Genomic DNA, 19,690 nt, shown 5'->3' with positions numbered 1-19,690 from the left:
GTTCCGGAGCTCTGAAGTGGTGTACACCAACAACTCAATAGCTGATGGTCACGTAGGCTTCACATATGTTCATGGAGGACATATTGAGCAGCACTCCTTGCTAGTTGGCTGCAGTATTCTCACTGCAGTGCTGGTGGCCGTTATCTCGTGCTCTTGAGTACATCCCTGGCGAGTCATTTCTTCTGTGTACTGACTCATTGAGCAGCCTACAAGCTATCAACCAGTGCTGCCCTCGCCACCCTATGGTAGTGTCCATTCAGAAGTCTATCTGTGCCCTGGAACATTCCTGGCGTTCCGTGTTGTTCTTGTGGACCCCAGGACACGTCAGAATTCTCGGAAACGAACTAGCTGACAGGCTGGCCAAACAGGCAACGGGGAAACCGCTTCTGGAGATAGACATCTCCGAAGCTGACCTGCGTTCTGTCTTACACTGCAGGGTTTTCTGCTTTGGGAGACGGAATGGCATAACAGTTCATTTCTGTGGAATGCTGCCCATTCGTGTCTTATAGGGTGCATAGGAAGCTGTTTCCTCGATTAGCTAGACAACATACAAGCAAATTATGTTAATGGAGTTTATTACAGTAATTGAATTGACAATACTTAGTGTCGCAAGCAATTGGTGACATGCAAATCGTCAGTGTCTAGTCAGCGTTCTATTGGCTGATGTCATCTCATTGGCCTCTCCACTGTATCGTTCTCGATCTTCGTACTGGCGCTTGTCATTACGCCGGAACTATTACTAAAGATGTTGATGTTAGTACTTAAGATTTTTGCTCACATCAGGAAACACCATCTGCTTGCAATTCTTTTTAGATATTCCCTTGTTTGCCCTATTGTTTCTTGTACTGTTGCTGCAAAGACAGTTTGTCAACTTACGTCGTATCGTACCCTTGGGATCTCAAAATTTGTCAGAGAAAACTGCTAATACTCATCTGGAAAGCAGGGAAATATCTGGGAGTTTCACTTGAGGAAACTTGCAGCAACCCTCACTTCCCTCGTGTTTCAGTACCACCCAGGACTGAAGCAACTGAACTGAACTGAACCAGTTCTCTGCCTGGGTTTTGACAACTTCTCATCCTGCCATGAAATGAGGAATATGCTACTCACTATCCTTCCCACCTCTCGCAGTGTTATTCCGCCGTCCACCAACCTAGGGAATGTCCTTTTCCATCCGCACTCTGTCCTAACTCGGTTCTGCCTTGAGAATTTTGGGGTAAGTTCTAGAGACACTTGTATTTCACTGTCTCGAACACACAATATCGACACAGCTGTCTGTCCTGAGAAGATAGGCTGCACACAATACGAAAATCACCCACGAGAGACGTGCGAGTTTTGCACTCCAGTACCACATGGTCTCGGGTTGTCAGGAAAACATTAGAACTGTCCTGCCCCTTGCCTCATGGGTCATATCCCTTCAATAGAGCTAGATGCTAGACCTGTCCCATCCTCCTCCTCCTCCTCCTCCACCACCACCACCACCACCACCACCACCACACAACATTCTGATCAAAGGCCGGGCTCCCCGGGGAAGCAACCGTGTGATCCACAAACTAAACTGCCCTCACAGTGGTACTTTCTACATGAGCATGACAACTAACATGCTATCTGTTCACATGAATGCCCACCAACAAAATATGGCCAAGGCACAGCTGGACCACACAGTTGCTAAACATGCTGCCCAACACAGCATGCTTCACTTCAGTGATTGATTCCCAGCCTGACACATCTGGATCTGTCCTACAGATACCAGCTTTTCTGAATTGCACAGATTGAAACTCTCCTTGCAATGTATCTTACGCTCCCTTGACTCCCAGGTGTCAACCTTTGCTAGTCCGTGTTCTACCCCTACATATTCCCTTCTTCCATTCCCTGCTCCCACTCCAGTACAACACATCATCCTATTCCGCCAACGCACTCACAAGACCCTTTCCCTTTCTCTCATTTTCTGCTCCCCATGTCCCCTCAAACGTTTTAACTGCACCTAGCAGAGCAGCCCTACCCTGCCACCAACATGTCCCTGTGTGTTCCTACAAGCAGCACTACACCCCACCTCTTCTCCTCCTTCCTCCCATGCCGCCTCCTATCCCAACTATACACACAAGACAACTACTCCCATAAGGTGCAGTTACAACTCAGTCTGGCCACAGTGGCTAGAGACAGTAGCCATATTTGTGAGAGTTGTGCTTGTATGAATGAATATGTGTGTGTGTGTGTGTGTGTGTGTGTGTGTGTGTGTGGATGACACACCACCACCCAGTCATCTCGAGGCTGGGAATCGAATCCGGGAACCCGTGCTCAGGAAGCGAGAATGCTACCGTGAGACCATGAGCAGCAGACAATGTTTATGGTGCAAGAAAAATTATGTTACTTACGTTTCTATGACTACCGTTCTAAAAAAATGTAAAACATATCACAGTAAATAAATTTGTTGATGTCTGTTGCATACTGAAGGGGAAATCAGTTACTGAATGGGAAATCAGTTATTGTATCCCTTAGTCATTATTTCATATACAAAGTAATGAAAGCAGTTACTTGCTGTTATCTAAAGTGTAAGAGGAGCAATAAAAATAAAAAAAGAGAAGAAAAATAAAAGGCAGAGTGCTTGCTACGTACCGTAAAGAAGACACGTCAAGTTACAGACAAGCACAATTAAGACACTTACATAAAGGTTTCGGCCACAGCCACCATCAGTTAAAGAGAGATACTCACCACACACATGCACAAGCAAGCGCACCTCATGCATGCACGACCGCCAACTCCAGCATCTCGTGCCGGAATGCCCTGCCATCCGTTCCAGGCCAAGAAACTTGATTTAGGGGTCAAATGTGCATGAGATGTGCTTGCTTGGGTGTGTGTGAATGGTGTCTATCTCTTGTGTACTGATGAAGGCTGTGGCTGAAAGCTTTATGCACGTGTCTTTTTAATTGTGCTTGTCTGTAACTTAACATGTCTTCTTTACGGTACGTAGCAATCTGTCTTTCCATACATTGTTGATATTTCTACCTGGAGTTACCATTGTCTGAAGAGAAAGCAGAATATCTTCTATTAGCCCTGTTTGATACAGTTCCCAGACACATGAGGATATGTTTCATGAGTGTTTGTTGAACCAAATGGAAGAGCAGCACAGAAATTAAAACCAGTATATCAGTGGTGAAAGAGCCTTTATGTAAGAAAAGCAGAATTTTCTGCAGCAATATGGAAAACTATTTCAGGGAAGACCAGTAAAACGTTGTGTGTGAAGTGTTGTCCTGCGTGGTGTCGATACATTGATGTCGAGGAAGAGAGATGAGCAAGGATGGAGACGTTAGAGATGTGGACATGGCAGAGGATGGAAACAATAAGTTGGATTAATAGAGGGAAAAACAAGGAGGAACTGGGAAGATTGGTAGAGCACAATCAGTTATTGAATGGAATAAAAAGAAGGAAATGAAACTGGATTAAACATATATTAATAATATTTTTGCATTTGCCAGTCTGCCACCAGTGACACGTCAGAGCAATTTTCCAGATCCATCTTCTCCTCCTTTCACAGCAGTCAATCTTTCCACTAGCTCTTCGGATTCGCTGTTCTCTTTATCCTCCACAAAATTCTTGTTACTTGACTGATCCCCTCTTATGCTCTTCCATTACTGTCCAGAAAGCATCATTAATTGTCTCCAGTATTTCTTCCACCATTTTCTTATGTACCTTCTGAAATCTTTCCTTACCCAAGTCCTTTCCTTCTTATATTCAACATTCATCATCAGTTTTATTGTACGTATAGTATATCAGGTGCACCATTGATACATAAACCATCAGTAAATTTAACTGTACTGCACTGTTTACTTACCATATATACGCAAATAATTTGCGCATATTTTTTTCTCAAATTTAAGGACAAAAAACTGGGATGCCTTCATTAATTGTAATTAAGTTGATACTGCTTCACCTCCAACAGTAGATCCCATTATACATATTGTTGTTGCAGCCCCAGTCTGTGATGCATCAGTTGCACATTAGAAGTGAAGTACTAACCAGGTGTTAACTTGTTAATGATGGCTACTTTTCATTATCCTTGTACACAGCCAAAGGAAAAAGATTGTGGAGAAGCAGAGAACATTAGAAGCTGTACAGCAGAAATAAAGTATGATGTGAGAGATGGTTGTATTCCAAATGGAGAAAAAACAAAATGTGCCTTCAAGGAATGAATGGTAATTGCTGGGCATTTTGCTGCCAAAAAGTGAAGCATCAGGACAGTGGAAAAAAAGGATCTGCAATTGTGTCGATGAGAAGTGACATACGAATGTGTGGTGACTAGCGAAATGTACCAACTCAAAGCATTGGCTTTAGCCAAAGAACTAGGCATCACCGGCTTCAAAGCTAGCTGGGGCTGGCTGTCAAGTTTTTCAGTTGAAATGAATTAGGATTCCAGAGGAAAACTATTGTCACTCAATGACTTCCAGGTTATTATGAGAAAAAAGTAGTGATTTTTCATCGCTGTGTGATAAACTTTCCCGGCAAACATTCCCATATATTATTGCAGATAGGTAATGTGAATCAAATGTCAGTCTATTTAGAGATGCCACTTGGTGACACTGAATAGGGAAGGGGAATCCAGTGTCATGTTGAGAGCTGGTGGCAATGAGAAGTAAAGGTGTACAGTGATGTTGTGTGTAACTGGTAATGAATGATAGGCACCACCTTATGTGATGTTTAAAAGGAAAACTAATCAAAGTATCGGTGAAAGGCATATTGGTGAGAGTGAATCTGAAAGGATGCGTGAACAGGAACCTTGTGGTTGACTCCATGACGTAAGTTTGACAGTGTCACCCTCGTGCATTACTGAATTTGCATAACATGTTGGTCCTTGACAGCTTCCATTGACATACAAAGAGGAAGTGTGAGACAATTTACAAAAAAGGAAAACTGACTTGGTCATTATTTCTGGGAGTCTAACATCTGTCCTGCAACCATGAGATGTTTGTGTAAATTGACAATTCAAAGGCACACTTAAACAGTGATATAAGCAATGGATGGCCAATGAAAACCACAAGCTCACACGAAGTGAAAAAAATCAAACAGCTGCATTTGTCCCAATTTGTGAGTGCGTGAAATGTGCATAGGACTTCATTTGACTACCAATGGTGGAAAAATTCTTGAACCCATGTCAGAAGGTGGATGCAATTGCAACCATGTTTAATAGGACTGCAAGGCAAGCAATATGTCACTCCACAGTGGTACAGCTGCTGAAAGAGGGTATTCTCTTTCTCCGACAAGTACATTGTGTTCTGTTGACAGACGACACATTGGCAGCACTGTTTGCAACAGTATCAGAAACATATGAACTGGACAGACAAAGTGTGTGGTTATGGACTCTCCTTGGATGTGAGCAGATGCAGTCTGATAGTAATCCTGGACGTACCCTCATACAGCAACAGTTGTGAATGCATAATGCTAACGGGAACATTGTTGAAGATGATTGCTTTGGCAGTTAAGGTTTTGTGGTGTGTGTAGGTGTAATGTTGGATGAGTGTACTGACCCCCAGATCTTTGAACATGGTAGACTCACCGGGGGAGGAGGGGGGTGGGGGCAAGAATAGACCTGCGACCCTTCCTCAGCTGTTGTAAGAGATGACTAATAGTAGTCTTTTTATTTAGTCCGATTTTACCTGGGTATTCTGGCTGTGTTTTTTTCCCCCCCCCCCCCCCCCCTCCTGCTGTGCTAGGTAGTCTGTCTTGGCAAGGTGGTGTCCACAGGGAGAGCCTCCAATCAGAGTGAGTGGCATCAGGGCAGACGATCTGCAAAGAAACGAATTAAACTTAATGGTTGCCTTGCCAAAATGACCATCTGAACATTCAATGTGGAGGTTTACAATCCTATGGCATTTCTGTATTTGACCATGTCCCAAAACAAGAGTCAAGTAAGAAGAAAAGGAAATGGACAGTTTGTCGAGTTCTTGGTTTGTTTACGAACTGATGGCGGATCTTTCGCTAAAATAAACCCATTGTTTTTTGTTGAAAATATTGAATGTCGATTTGGGGAGGAAGCAGCAATACACACAATGAGAAGTGGATCCTTGCTGATCAAAACATTGCATGCCAACCAATCAGAGGCTTGTATCAAGATAGAAGATATACCAGTCAACATTTCTCCTCACAAGAAGCTCATCAGAATTCAAGGCATTATCTTCCATCAGGACATAACTGATGAGGAGCTGCATACTAATCTAATGCATCATAAGATTCCATTTTGTTCAGTGCATCCAGAAGGGATCCATGGATAGTAGAGTTGCTTTCGACGGCAACATATTACCTGAGTGGGTTAAGGTCATGGTTTGTTGGTGTGATGTCAAGCCAATACAGCCGCATTGTGCTGGCTCAATCTACAGTGCTCGGATTACAGTTCTATGGGTAGAATGTGGTGAGAGTGAGGTGGTGGAGGCAGGACTGGCTGGTGAAGGTCTGCTGACAGCTTGCAGGGGTTAGCCCAATGAACAAAAACCAAAAGAGGTGGATTAGGGGGAAAAAATTGTGTACTCAAAAATTTTTGCACAGTTGTGTCAAGAACATACTAAAAATCCTGGCCATGGAAGGGGGGGGGGGATATGTTGTTTAAAGGTCACATATTTATGTTTTTCTTGGATGACTGTAAAGCCACTGCTTCTGCCAAAAAAATTTTCCCAGAACGAAATTCAGGTGTGTGTGTGTCCACAATGCAGGTGATGGAAAAATCACTGATTATTAAAAATATTATTTTTATGGTATAAAATTAATGTTTATTGAAGAATTATTAAATGAGTATAGCACATCTAAATGCAGTAGAATTGTATTAGGGATATGCAATAAGTGTATCCACTCAGTGCAGCCTGGTCTAAAAGTGTCAGCAATTCTTGAATGAAAGAGGTTTATGCAGTCTACCAGGAACACAATTAATGGTGAGAGAAATGAGTAACTTTCTGGTCATCCATTAATACAGCTCCATGTGCATACAACACACTGACGTGGCATTACAATAAACTGCCAACAATAGACAGCAGTGAGGTGCTGATTTACCAATCAAATATCTTTCCCACCAACACTACATGTTTATATAGTGAAGTTAATTTTAGTTTATTGAGTACTTACTTGCAGTTATCAAGTGAACTTTGGTAAAATACGTTGCCATAAAGAATGACAGAGAAGTGCTTAATTTAGACGTGTGCGGTCGGTTGCTATGTAGTGTTGTTGGGAAAGAAACTGGATTGTAAATATGGCACTTGTCTACCGTTGACAGTGTACTGGAAGCTGTGAAACCCTGAATTAATGAATGATCAAAAAGTTAATGCATTTCTCTCAGCATTAATTGTGATCGTGGTAAATTACGTAAATATTTGCTTTCAAGAAATGTTGGCACTTACAGAGTGGGCTGCACCGAGTAGAGTAACTTGCTCATATCCACAGTATATCTTGCAAGATAGGTGTGAAAATGTATGATGGTATATTCAAGTTTGCAGAAGTAATTTGCTGTAATGCATTGCTTGACTTCCACTGAAATGTCTGAAGTCCCGTAACACTGGAGGTAACATGCTGCTGTTGGAGAGGGAGCCAGTTTAAGACTCTTCAGATGCTGGTGTAGCTGAGGCTGTGGTGAAGCATTCAATAAAACTTTTGTTGCGAGAAGTAATCTAATCATTGATAGTGAAGACAACAAATGCGACATTGTTGAACACATATTGGTAACGTGTTATACTTTTGCATGCTCTTCAGTGTTGTACACAGTTGAAAGCTTAAGCTGTTGAGCATTGTTACAGAATAATGCAAATCAGTACTTGCTCAAGAAACTGAAAATAACTGCACCATATACACGAGCTCAGTGAAGTTATTTTGTCTACTTGTATAACAGCACTGGACATGAAATCTTGGGGAGGTATAGTCGATCTGCAGACTGAGAAGCGAGCAGTGCTAGTCTTAGGGCAAATTGCCCTTTCCAGGAGTTGCTAAACTTACTGTACTGGATGATCAAGAATGAATTTCCGTTCTAACAGTGTGCAGAAATTTATGTAGCTCTGTCCATACGTGTTTCTTGCATTACTATTATTAGTAACTCATATCTGGATTCCATTTAGTGTTAACGCACTTTTCAGAAAATAACACCCCAACGCATGTGCTAGCACTGCATAAGATGTTCTGTGAGAAAAGTGGGACATGCTGTAGATACTTCTTATGGTGAGGTGGGATAAAGAGAGTGGTGAGTTGTGTGTTCACTCATCTTTTTGCAGGTCTATGAAGGTGGGAAATGCAGGACACATTCAAGTGAACTACCTTCATGTACAGTTGTACCCTGTACCCACTTCCCACCTTTCTCCAACCTGTTATGCCCCCAGAATACAATTTATTCCTTAATATGCGTCTACTGGACCTAGATGGGGTACACACATTCAGTATTTATTGTTAACCCACATCATGTACAACTAACATTAATTTTACACCACTGACCCACTATTTGCAATAACCTGTGATTTTTTTCATCCCTACAATTCGGAAAAACGTCAATAGAATCTTTTTTGTAGAAATTTAATGCAGTTCAATGTTATACTTAAAAACATATTTTTGCTAGAAGCAGCACTGTAGAGTTATTCAGAAGAAACTAAAAATTTCACTTGTTGTACTCAAAAACTACCCGCAAATTACATAAATACTTCTGTAGTATTAGAAATCTAATGGTAAATTCATTCAGAAAGAAGTAATTTTGAGGCTGGCTCTGGCTATTGGTATCTGTGTGTGTTGGGCTGTAAATGGGAATTCTATGTTGACACCGCCACAAGAAAAATTAGCTCCAATCAGTTAGCAGTTTGAGGTCTTTGGTGAGTTAGCAATAACTTAATCAACAATTCTTCAGTTTTTGTTTTCTGTCCCTTTTTTACAATGTTGAGTGCTGATATACTAAGGGTAGAAGATGTCCTCATCTGTAATTTAGCACCTTTTAAACTAAATAATGAAACACAAATTTAATTACTAATATTAGGCCATTATATACATATCCTCTCGTGCTTTCAGGTCATTTGTTAACCGTGGTAGATGTGCTATGTTCTTAAAGTTAATAATATTTAATTGCTCCCATATTTTATAAGCAGTTCACATTTCTCAATCAAAATAAGGTATTGATTAACGGTTATGTACCAAGCAGTAGCAGCAGCAAGTGTAGGCCCAAACTAAATAGTTATGCCTACTTCTATTTTTATTTCCAAAATATTTTCCTTTCAGTTTTGTTATTATGTAGTATCTAATTTGGGTTTCAGGAACACCAGACACAACTTTTGAATACTACTTTCCAGACCTTAATTTTAATTGGCCATGAACTGTGCTCTGTTCTCATCAACAGTCTAATCAACAGGTAAAGTTCACTCTTAATCTAAAACGTGACTTGTTCTGCTGTGTTTGTCTACATATGATTGAATACTTTTTCAGTAAAAATCACTGAAATTACCTTCATTTCATTTATGATTATGATGAACCTGAGACAATTACAGCTTTTATTAATTATTCTTGCGAATACGCATTTTTACTGTTTTCAAATTATGTTTTCAGCTATCTGAATGACAATGCATCAATTGATGCCATTAGCGGAAGGTTAAGGGATATTTGCCCCCATCTCTATCGCAATGAAGATGCTGCGTGTGCCAGAGTAAGTGCATATGAGTAATTATAGAACTTTCCAGCAAATCACCAACATTAAAATTAAAATAAAAATATAATCATGTGTTTGTTTCACAAATGTTCTTCAAGTAATACCAAAAATTAATAATGTTATAGCTGTTTAATCAAGAACAGTTTAATACTAGGAATACAATAGCTGTATCCCTTACTTTTAGTAAAGTTTTTAATGCAAGGGAACAGTTAATTCTAACTGTACATCCTGTACAGTCAACATCACAAATCTGATAGCTTTTGAGTTTTGGAAGTAAGAGTAATAGCCCTGAATAGTTCCTCCCAGCAGTTACTACTATTTGTGAAATACACACTGAGGTGAAAGAAGTCATGGGACAGCAATATCCACATACACAGATAGTGGTAGTATCACACACACAAGGCACAAAAGGGCATTGCATTGGCAGAGCTGTCATTGGTACCCAGGTGATGCATGCGGAAAGGTTTCTGACGTAATTATGGCTGCACAGCAGGTATTAAAAGACTCTGAAGGTGGAACGGTCATCGGAGCTAGACACAAGGGACATTCCATTTAAGAAATGCTTAGAATATTCAATATTCTGAGAGATCCACAGTGTCAAGAGTAGACCAAGAATACCAAACTCCAGGCATTACTTCTAACTACAGACAATGTAGTGGTTGACAACTTTCACTTACTGACTGAGAGCTGCAGCACTTGTGTAAAGTTGTCTGTGCTAACAAACAAGCAACACTACATGGAAATTACAGCAGAAAAAATGAGTGGAACGTACAGCAAATGTATCGGTTATGACAGAGCTGCGAAATACGGTGTTAATGTGCCATGGCAGCAGGTGACCAATGCAAGTGCCTTTGCTAACAGCATGATGTCGCCTGCAGCACTTCTCCTGGGCTTGTGGTCATATTGGTTGGACCCTAGATGACTAAAAAACAGTGGCCTGGTCAGATTTCAGTCATTAAGAGCTGACGGCAGGGTTAGAGTATGCTGAGGACTCCACAAAGCCGTGGAACCCAAATTGTCAACAAGGCATGGTGTAAGCTTGTGATGACATCATAATGGTGTGGGCTGTGCTTACATGGAATTGACTGGATCCTCTCATCCAACTGAACCGATCATTAACTGGAAATAGTTATACCCTGCTACTTTGCAGAAAACAAAAATGGAATAATGGATGGCAAGTGCTATGTCATGTGCCATAACTGTTCGCGATTGGTTTGAAGAATATTCTGGACAATTCAAGCGAATGATTTGGCCACCCAGATCACATGACTTGAATCCCGTCAAACCTTTATGGGACATACTCAAGAGGTGCATTTGTGCACAAAGTTGTGCACTAACAACACTTTTTCAATTACGGATAGCTATAGAGGCAGCATGGCTCAATATTTGTGCAGGGGACTTCTAGTGACTTTTTGCGACCCTGCCACATAGAATTTGTGCACTATGCCAGGCAAAAGGAGGACCAAGACGATATTAGGAGGTATCTCCTGACTTTCTCACCTCAGTGCAGGTGGCAATATTAGTCCTGAGGAATGTTGACACCAGGATAGAATAAAATGCTAAGTGCACTTCGTGTTTCAGTATTTTGTCATATTCTTCTTTACTGACATTAGGGTACCTTGATAGACGTTGTTGTTGTTGTTGTTGTTGTTGTTGTTGTTGTTCTTGTCTTCAGTCCTGAGACTGGTTTGATGCAGCTCTACATGCTACTCTATCCTGTGCAAGCTCCTTCATCTCCCAGTACCTACTGCAACCTACATCCTTCTGAATCTGCTTAGTGTATTCATCTCTTGGTCTCCCTCTACGATTTTTACCCTCCACGCTGCCCTCCAATACTAAATTGGTGATCCCTTGATGTCTCAACACATGTCCTACCAACCGATCCCTTCTTCTGGTCAAGTTGTGCCGCAAGCTCCTCTTCTCCCCAATCCTATTCAGTACCTCCTCATTAGTTATGTTATCTACCCATCTAATCTTCAGCATTCTTCTGTAGCACCACATTTCGAAAGCTTTTATTCTCTTCTTGTCCAAACTATTTATCGTCCATGTTTCACTTCCATACATGGCTACACTCCATACAAATACTTTCAGAAATGACCTCCTGACACTTAAATCTATACTCGATGTTAACAAATTTCTCTTCTTCAGAAACGCTTTCCTTGCCATTGCCAGTCTACATTTTATATCCTCTCTACTTCGACCATCATCAATTATTTTGCTCCCCAAATAGCAAAACTCCTTTACTACTTTAAGTGTGTCATTTCCTAATCTAATTCCCTCAGCATCACCCGACTTAATTCAACTACATTTCATTATCCTCGTTTTGCTTTTGTTGATGTTCATCTTATACCCTCCTTTCAAGGCGCTATCCATTCCATTCAACTGCTCTTCCAAGTCCTTTGCTGTCTCTGACAGAATTACAGTGTCATCAGCGAACCTCAAAGTTTAATTTCTTCTTCATGGATTTTAATACCTACTCCGAATTTTTCTTTTGTTTCCTTTACTGCTTGCTCAATATACAGATTAAATAACATCAGGGAGAGGCTACAACCCTGTCTCACTCCCTTCCCAACAACTGCTTCCCTTTCATGTCCCTCGACTCTTACAACTGCCATCTGGTTTCTGTACAAATTGTAAATAGCCTTTCGCTCCCTGTATTTCACCCCTGCCACCTTTGGAATTTGAAAGAGAGTATTACAGTCAACATTGTCAAAAGCATTCTCTAAGTCTACAAATGCTAGAAACGTAGGTTTGCCTTTCCTTAATCTTTCTGCTAAGATAAGTCATAAGGTCAGTATTGCCCCACGTGTTCCAGTATTTCTACGGAATCCAAACTGATGTTCCCCGAGGTCGGCTTCTCCTAGTTTTTCCATTCGTCTGTAAAGAATTTGAGTTAGTATTTTTGCAGCTATGGCTTATTAAACTGATTGTTCGGTAATTTTCACATCTGTCAACACCTGCTTTCTTTGAGATTGGAATTATTATATTCTCCTTGAAGTCTGAGGGTATTTCGCCTGTCTCATACATCTTGCTCACCAGCTGGTAGAGTTTTGTCATGATTGGCTCTCCCAAGGCCGTCAGTAGTTCCAATGGAATGTCGTCTACTCCGGGGGCCTTGTTTCGACCCAGGTCTTTCAGTGCTCTGTCGAACTCTCCACGCAGTATCGTATCTCCCATTTCATCTTCATCTACATTCTCTTCCATTTCTATAATATTGTCCCCAAGTACACCGCCCTTGTATAGACCCTCTATATACTCCTTCCACCTTTCTGCTTTCCCTTCTTTGCTTAGAACTGTGTTTCCATCTGAGCTCTTGATATTCATACAAGTGGTTATCTTTTCTCCACATTTACATCTACATCTACATGACTACTCTGCAATTCACATTTAAGTGCTTGGCAGAGGGTTCATCGAACCAGAATCATACCATCTCTCTACTATTCCACTCCCGAACAGCGAGCGGGAAAAACGAACACCTAAACCTTTCTGTTCGAGCTCTGATTTCTCTTATTTTATTTTGATGATCATTCCTACCTATGTAGGTTGGGCTCAACAAAATATTTTCGCATTCGGAAGAGAAAGTTGGTGACTGAAATTTCGTAAAAAGCTCTCGCCGCGCCGAAAAACGTCTATGCTGTAATGACTTCCATCCCAACTCGTGTATCATATCTGCCACACTCTCTCCCCTATAACGCAATAATACAAAACGAGCTGCCCTTTTTTGCACCCTTTCGATGTCCTCCGTCAATCCCACCTGGTAAGGATCCCACACCGCGCAGCAATATTCTAACAGAGGACGAACGAGTGTAGTGTAAGCTGTCTCTTTAGTGGACTTGTTGCATCTTCTAAGTGTCCTGCCAATGAAACGCAACCTTTGGCTCGCCTTCCCGACAATATTATCTATGTGGTCCTTCCAACTGAAGTTGTTCGTAATTTTAACACCCAGGTACTTAGTTGAATTGACAGCCTTGAGAATTGTACTATTTATCGAGTAATCGAATTCCAACGGATTTCTTTTCGAACTCATGTGGATCATCTCACACTTTTCGTTATTTAGCGTCAACTGCCACCTGACACACCATACAGCAATCTTTTCTAAATCGCTTTGCAGCTGATACTGGTCTTCGGATGACCTTACTAGACGGTAAATTACAGCATCATCTGCGAACAACCTAAGAGAACTGCTCAGATTGTCACCCAGGTCATTTATATAGATCAGGAACAGTAGAGGTCCCAGGACGCTTCCCTGGGGAACACCTGATATCACTTCAGTTTTACTCGATGATTTTCCGTCTATCACTACGAACTGCGACCTTCCTGACAGGAAATCACGAATCCAGTCGCACAACTGAGACGATACCCCATAGCTCCGCAGCTTGATTAGAAGTCGCTTGTGAGGAACGGTGTCAAAAGCTTTCCGGAAATCTAGGAATACGGAATCAACTTGAGATCCCCTGTCGATAGCGGCCATTACTTCGTGCGAATAAAGAGCTAGCTGCGTTGCACAAGAGCGATGTTTTCTGAAGCCATGCTGATTACGTGTCAATAGATCGTTCCCTTCGAGGTGATTCATAATGTTTGAATACAGTATATGCTCCAAAACCCTACTGCAAACCGACGTCAATGATATAGGTCTGTAGTTAAATGGATTACTCCTACTACCCTTCTTGAACACTGGTGCGACCTGCGCAATTTTCCAATCTGTAGGTACAGATCTATCGGTGAGCGAGCGGTTGTATATGAGTGCTAAGTAGGGAGCTATAGTATCAGCGTAATCTGAAAGGAACCTAATCGGTATACAATCTGGACCTGAAGACTTGCCCGTATCAAGCGATTTGAGTTGCTTCGCAACCCCTAAGGTATCTACTTCTAAGAAACTCATGCTAGCAGATGTTCGTGTTTCAAATTCTGGAATATTCCATTCGTCTTCCCTGGTGAAGGAATTTCGGAAAACTGCGTTCAATAACTCCGCTTTAGCGGCACAGTCGTCGATAACAGTACCATCGGCACTGCGCAGCGAAGGTATTGACTGCGTCTTGCCGCTTGTGTACTTTACATACGACCAGAATTTCTTCGGATTTTCTACCAAATTTCGAGACAATGTTTCGTTGTGGAACCTATTAAAGGCATCTCGCATCGAAGTACGTGCCAAATTTCGCGCGTCTGTAAATTTTAGCCCATCTTCAGGATTTCGCATTCTTCTGAACTTCGCATGCTTTTTCCGTTGCCTCTGCAACAGCGTTCGGACCTTTTTTGTGTACCACGGGGGATCCGTTCCATCTCTTACCAATTTATGAGGTATGAATATCTCAATTGCTGTTGCTACTATATCTTTGAATTTGAGCCACATCTCGTCTACATTCGCATAGTCAGTTCGGAAGGAATGGAAATTGTCTTTTAGGAAGGCTTCTAGTGGCACTTTATCCGCTTTTTTAAATAAAATTATTTTGCGTTTGTTTCTGATGGATTTGGAAGAAATGGTATTGAGCCTAGCTACAATGACCTTGTGATCACAAGGTCTCTTTAATTTTCCTGTAGGTTGTTTCTATCTTACCCCTAGTGAGATAAGCCTCTACATCCTTACATTTGTCCTCTAGCCATCCCTGCTTAGCCATTTTGCACTTCCTGTCGATCTCATTTTTGAGATGTTGAAGGGATACAATATTGTCAGAAAGATTGACATTGTTCATTCTATAACTAAACTACAGAAAAATTGGAAAGGGGCACAGGACAGAAAATCATGCTGTGGAATGTGTCTGTTCTTATCTGAAAATGACAGATACTTCTTCATCAATGTGGGAAAGGGACAGATGAATTTGACAGTTTAGCAGCATTTGATTTAGACCAGCTCTCGATTTTGTATTCTTAAGGTGCATAAGATTTGTCAGATTTACAGTAACAGTTTGGCTTTCATAAGTTATGGGAGGTGAGAAAAGGGGCAATGGGTGAAGTGGTAAAGTGTGTTATTACCACATAATTTTGCACAAAACTGCCATATGCAAACTATCATGTGATATCTGTGCGTGAGGTACCACCTGTTCGGGACTAGGGTGACCGGTGGTGGGGGTGGGGGGAGTGCTTATTGACTTGATCATATGGTACCATGTCATGATTTAACAGAGAAACTGTGCTGATATATTGGCCATCAGCAGTGATGCTACACACCAAACGTTCTCACACTCTTGCCGTTTGCTGTCTGTAAGTTGGTTTGTTTCTTTTGAAAAAGCTCTACTAATCAGATCAGATCAAAAATAGAGACCCTGCCACTGAACTTTCACAATGTGACTGTCAGATATTGGTTGAAACAACTCAAATTATGTTGGTGTGTATAAAAGCAGTTTAGTGTGGCATAATTAATTGTCTTCTGAAGAAAAGTTTTTCTCCATCATTTAGTAATTGTCAGTTGTAGAATGCACGTGCTGATAACTGCATGGCTATAAATTGGGGAAAGAAAGAGTAAACCATTTTAAAAATAAAATTGTCCCTTTTATTTTGCTCAACTAGTAGTACAGACAAATCCAGGACATGGGTCTAATGATATAGCAAACAGCTGTATTTATCTAAGAGAAAAATGCAGATTTATTACTGTAAATTTTTTCTGGTGTTAGTGGGAAGATTTTGTTGAAAGTCAGTTAAAATTATTTCCCTGTGGTGTTGCCTCCTCTCATCGTAATATCTCTTTTGCACTTTAGAAAACATCGAACTAACAGGAGGAATCATAACTACATTTTAATAGCAGACACACAATCCACATTCTCGATTTCCTTATTTACAGTTTAGATTTCTGTGGTAGACTGAACTTTCTCTTACAATGTCATATAGGAAGTAGGATTTATATTCATCTCTTTCCTTGTTAGCCTCATTTGTGAATAAAATATAATTGTTAGGTTAGGCACACTCAGACATACCACAACAATAATTCCATCATGTCAGTCATGTATTGATGTTCAGTGGCTATTTCCCGTTGTAGGGATGTCATTTGCGAAAGATGTAAATCACTATACTGTGAAATTGTGCTTTATGTACCTACTACAGCTTTCTGTTATGCATTAACCTCTGCAGTAAATATGTTGATTTGCACAATAAAATGCAGGAATAAGTGTTTGCTACAGTGTATGTTACTACCACAGCACGGCACTCACATCACACATTTTTCTAGCGACATGCTTCAGTATTACCCCTTTAAAGATTTTGTTACATGGTATATCATTTACGAGGTACTCAATCTATCCTATTTCTTATGAAAGATTTGTTGTTATCCATCTTTTGGTGATATAGTGTAGCAGTTAACTTGTGGGCAAGTATGCGACTTTCCACTCAGTCTACCCAGCAGCATCACAGAGCGCTTCTACAGGCTGATCCACAGTTCTGTACAAGCCCTTGTGTGACACGTGCTTTAAATCCTGTTGTCCATACGGTGTTTATTTTTAAATAAATTATTTAGCTTTGTACAGAATTCAGAAAATGATGGCCTCCTTTCAAAACACAACATTGTAAAGTAAATGAAAATAGGAATCAAAGTCATAAGTCAGTATTCATATATCTGTTGCAGATGTAGAATAGATTGCTTGTTCATCTAAAAGCATATTTGTCCTCTATCTCTTTTTAAACCAATGGATATATTCTGATAGGATTTTCAACACAATATAGTGCAATTATTCCGTAGATTTTAAAGCCTACTTTTGTGTTTTTTGCATGGAGAAGTAAAAGTCTCCTCAGAAATAAATAAAAACTTGAAGGACAATTGTTTTACAAAAATAGGTGAGATTACAAATCCATTGCTGAGAGAGCTAAAAGCTATCCTAAAGATAAAGAGTTCGAGAATTTATTTCAGACATTGGAAAATGTGCTATCGTAAGGGTACTGTAAGTGATGGGGAATGTTGTAAGTGGATAACAGTAATATAGACTAATAAAGAAAGTTCTTTCTAAAAAGCAAATTTCCCAGTGGCAGCACATAAGAATATAATTTAAGTGTTCACAAATTTTTAGATTCAGAAAAATTTGAGTGTGTGAAATTAATAGCATTTGCTGTATAACAGTTACGCTTATCAACAAGTTTATACAACTACAGCCATGACCAATAATAGTAACAGAAACATTATTATTATTATTATTATTATTATTACATTATTATATTATTATTATTATTATTATTATTATTATTATTATTATTATTATTATTATTATTATTATTTGCATAACTTATCTGACGAAAGAACAAGAAATGAACTTTTGTGCTTTCCCATTTTTTCGGGCAAATATGAAAGATCTCTAACAGATGTATTAGTTCACACACTTACTTTCGGGCTCAAAATCAGATATTCTTATGCTGTACCCACACAACTACTTACGCTAACTGTACACTTCCTTATTAAATGTTTGCTTGTAGTCACACTTTTTTGATTTCGTTTCTGTCTCAATCAAAGGATCTGTTCTCGAAGGCATTAGTTTCTTTGTGGCAAACTTTCACTGGTAATTTACTTTTCTGTTCCCAGAATGAGATTTTTCACTCTGCAACGGAATATGCACTGATAAGAAAATTCCCGGCAGATTAAAGCTGTGTGCTGTGCAGGACCGAGACTCGAACTTGGGACATTTGCATTTTGCGGCTAGTGTTCTACCAACTGAATTACATAAGCAGGACTCATGACCTGTCCTCACAACTTAAATTTTCTGGTGGTATTTAAAACATATTCAACATCGTGCATGTTTACAGTTCACACAATAGCAAAGTCCTGCATAGTAAATAAACCTACTCAAAACACAAAGTGCCATTTGTGGAAATGATTAAACTCAAGTATTAATGTCTACCGCCATGGTCATTTGAGTAGAATACAAATGAGTCACTGAGATCCATAAGAGCCTAAAGCACACTAGCGTTGATTCCACATTTAAGTGAACACCAGAGAAGCCAGTGATACAGCTTTTCGTGAATTTTCATATATACAATGTGGGCCTACAGCACAGATAATGGTGACTCACGACAAGATGAACAGATTTCAGAAGCATAAATAAATGTTAGTCTCACAATCGTGTGCTTTAGGCCCTTCAGATTTTCACATGGGAAATTCCCTATCGCAACCCCCTCGGATTTAGTGTCAAGAGCTCCTGTCAAAAACTGAATACAGATCAAGCATGAAAACAGGAAGGAGGGGTACTAAACTGTGAAAGAAAAAGAAAATTAGAAACAGTGAACAGTCCAGTCCAAGCTCAAGAAGTACAATATTGAACAGAGGCGAAGAGCCATGACGTCTTTGTTAAGCGATGACAGTGTTGGACTGCATAGCAGATGAGCCCATGTTCAAATTTCCATCGTGTCCCCCTACACACACACACACACACACACACACACACACACACACACACACACGATGATGAGCTATCCATGTAGTCATTGAAGTACCTATTTGTTCCATTAAAATTTATATTTCTTTGTCCTGGTGTAACGTCAGTCTGCAACAGCAGGGTGTAAGGAAGAGACCTATAATGAAAGTAAATTCTGCACGACGACTCTATTAGCAGCCAAAATGAAGTGGCTTTCAAATGGGAACTGCAAAAGTTTGGCGACACGGTGACCAGTCAACTGAATCCTCCACCAGAAAACACATCTGGTGTCATACACGGCATCAGTGACAGCACGTGTGTCATATGATTTGAATCGACACACATAACGTGTACACCTGGTGAGTGAGTGAGATATGCCTTCTCACCTAATTCAGGTGTTAATTTGAATGTGATCACTCCCAAAGAAATGATGAAATCATAACAGTTTGTCACATAAGCTGCAACAAACAGTTTCCCCTGTGCTCCGACAAAACATGTTTCCAACGTTAATGAAGTTGCATTTGGTTTGGAAGTTTTGACTCTTGACTTCCTATGTTGTAACATTGTTCATGCCCATTTATTTGTTGTTTTCATTTGTGTGAGATGTCTATGTAGTATCTCACCTGCTCTCACTAATCATCACATTTATCTGCAAAGCAATATTTTCTTGCCACGTGACTCACATTCTGTAAGTGATGTATAACATGACAGTTGCCAA

At 40.3% G+C, this 19,690-nt stretch overlaps 1 protein-coding gene across 1 annotated transcript in view; it reads left to right on the top strand.

Annotated features, from left to right (window-relative positions):
- LOC126266642 (nuclear pore complex protein Nup155) overlaps positions 1-19,690 on the top strand; it is a 223,436-nt gene that overhangs the window by 117,055 nt on the left and 86,691 nt on the right. Inside the window, exons 15-16 of the mRNA XM_049971033.1 lie at positions 9,258-9,352; positions 9,547-9,643. Coding sequence (XP_049826990.1) covers positions 9,258-9,352; positions 9,547-9,643 — 192 coding nt within the window. The remainder of the gene's footprint in view (positions 1-9,257; positions 9,353-9,546; positions 9,644-19,690) is intronic.

The sequence above is a fragment of the Schistocerca gregaria genome, chromosome 4 (assembly GCF_023897955.1).
Source record: "Schistocerca gregaria isolate iqSchGreg1 chromosome 4, iqSchGreg1.2, whole genome shotgun sequence".
NCBI lineage: Eukaryota > Metazoa > Arthropoda > Insecta > Orthoptera > Acrididae > Schistocerca > Schistocerca gregaria.
Note: the sequence above shows the minus strand (reverse complement) of the source record. Positions and strands in the feature narration are given on the sequence as shown.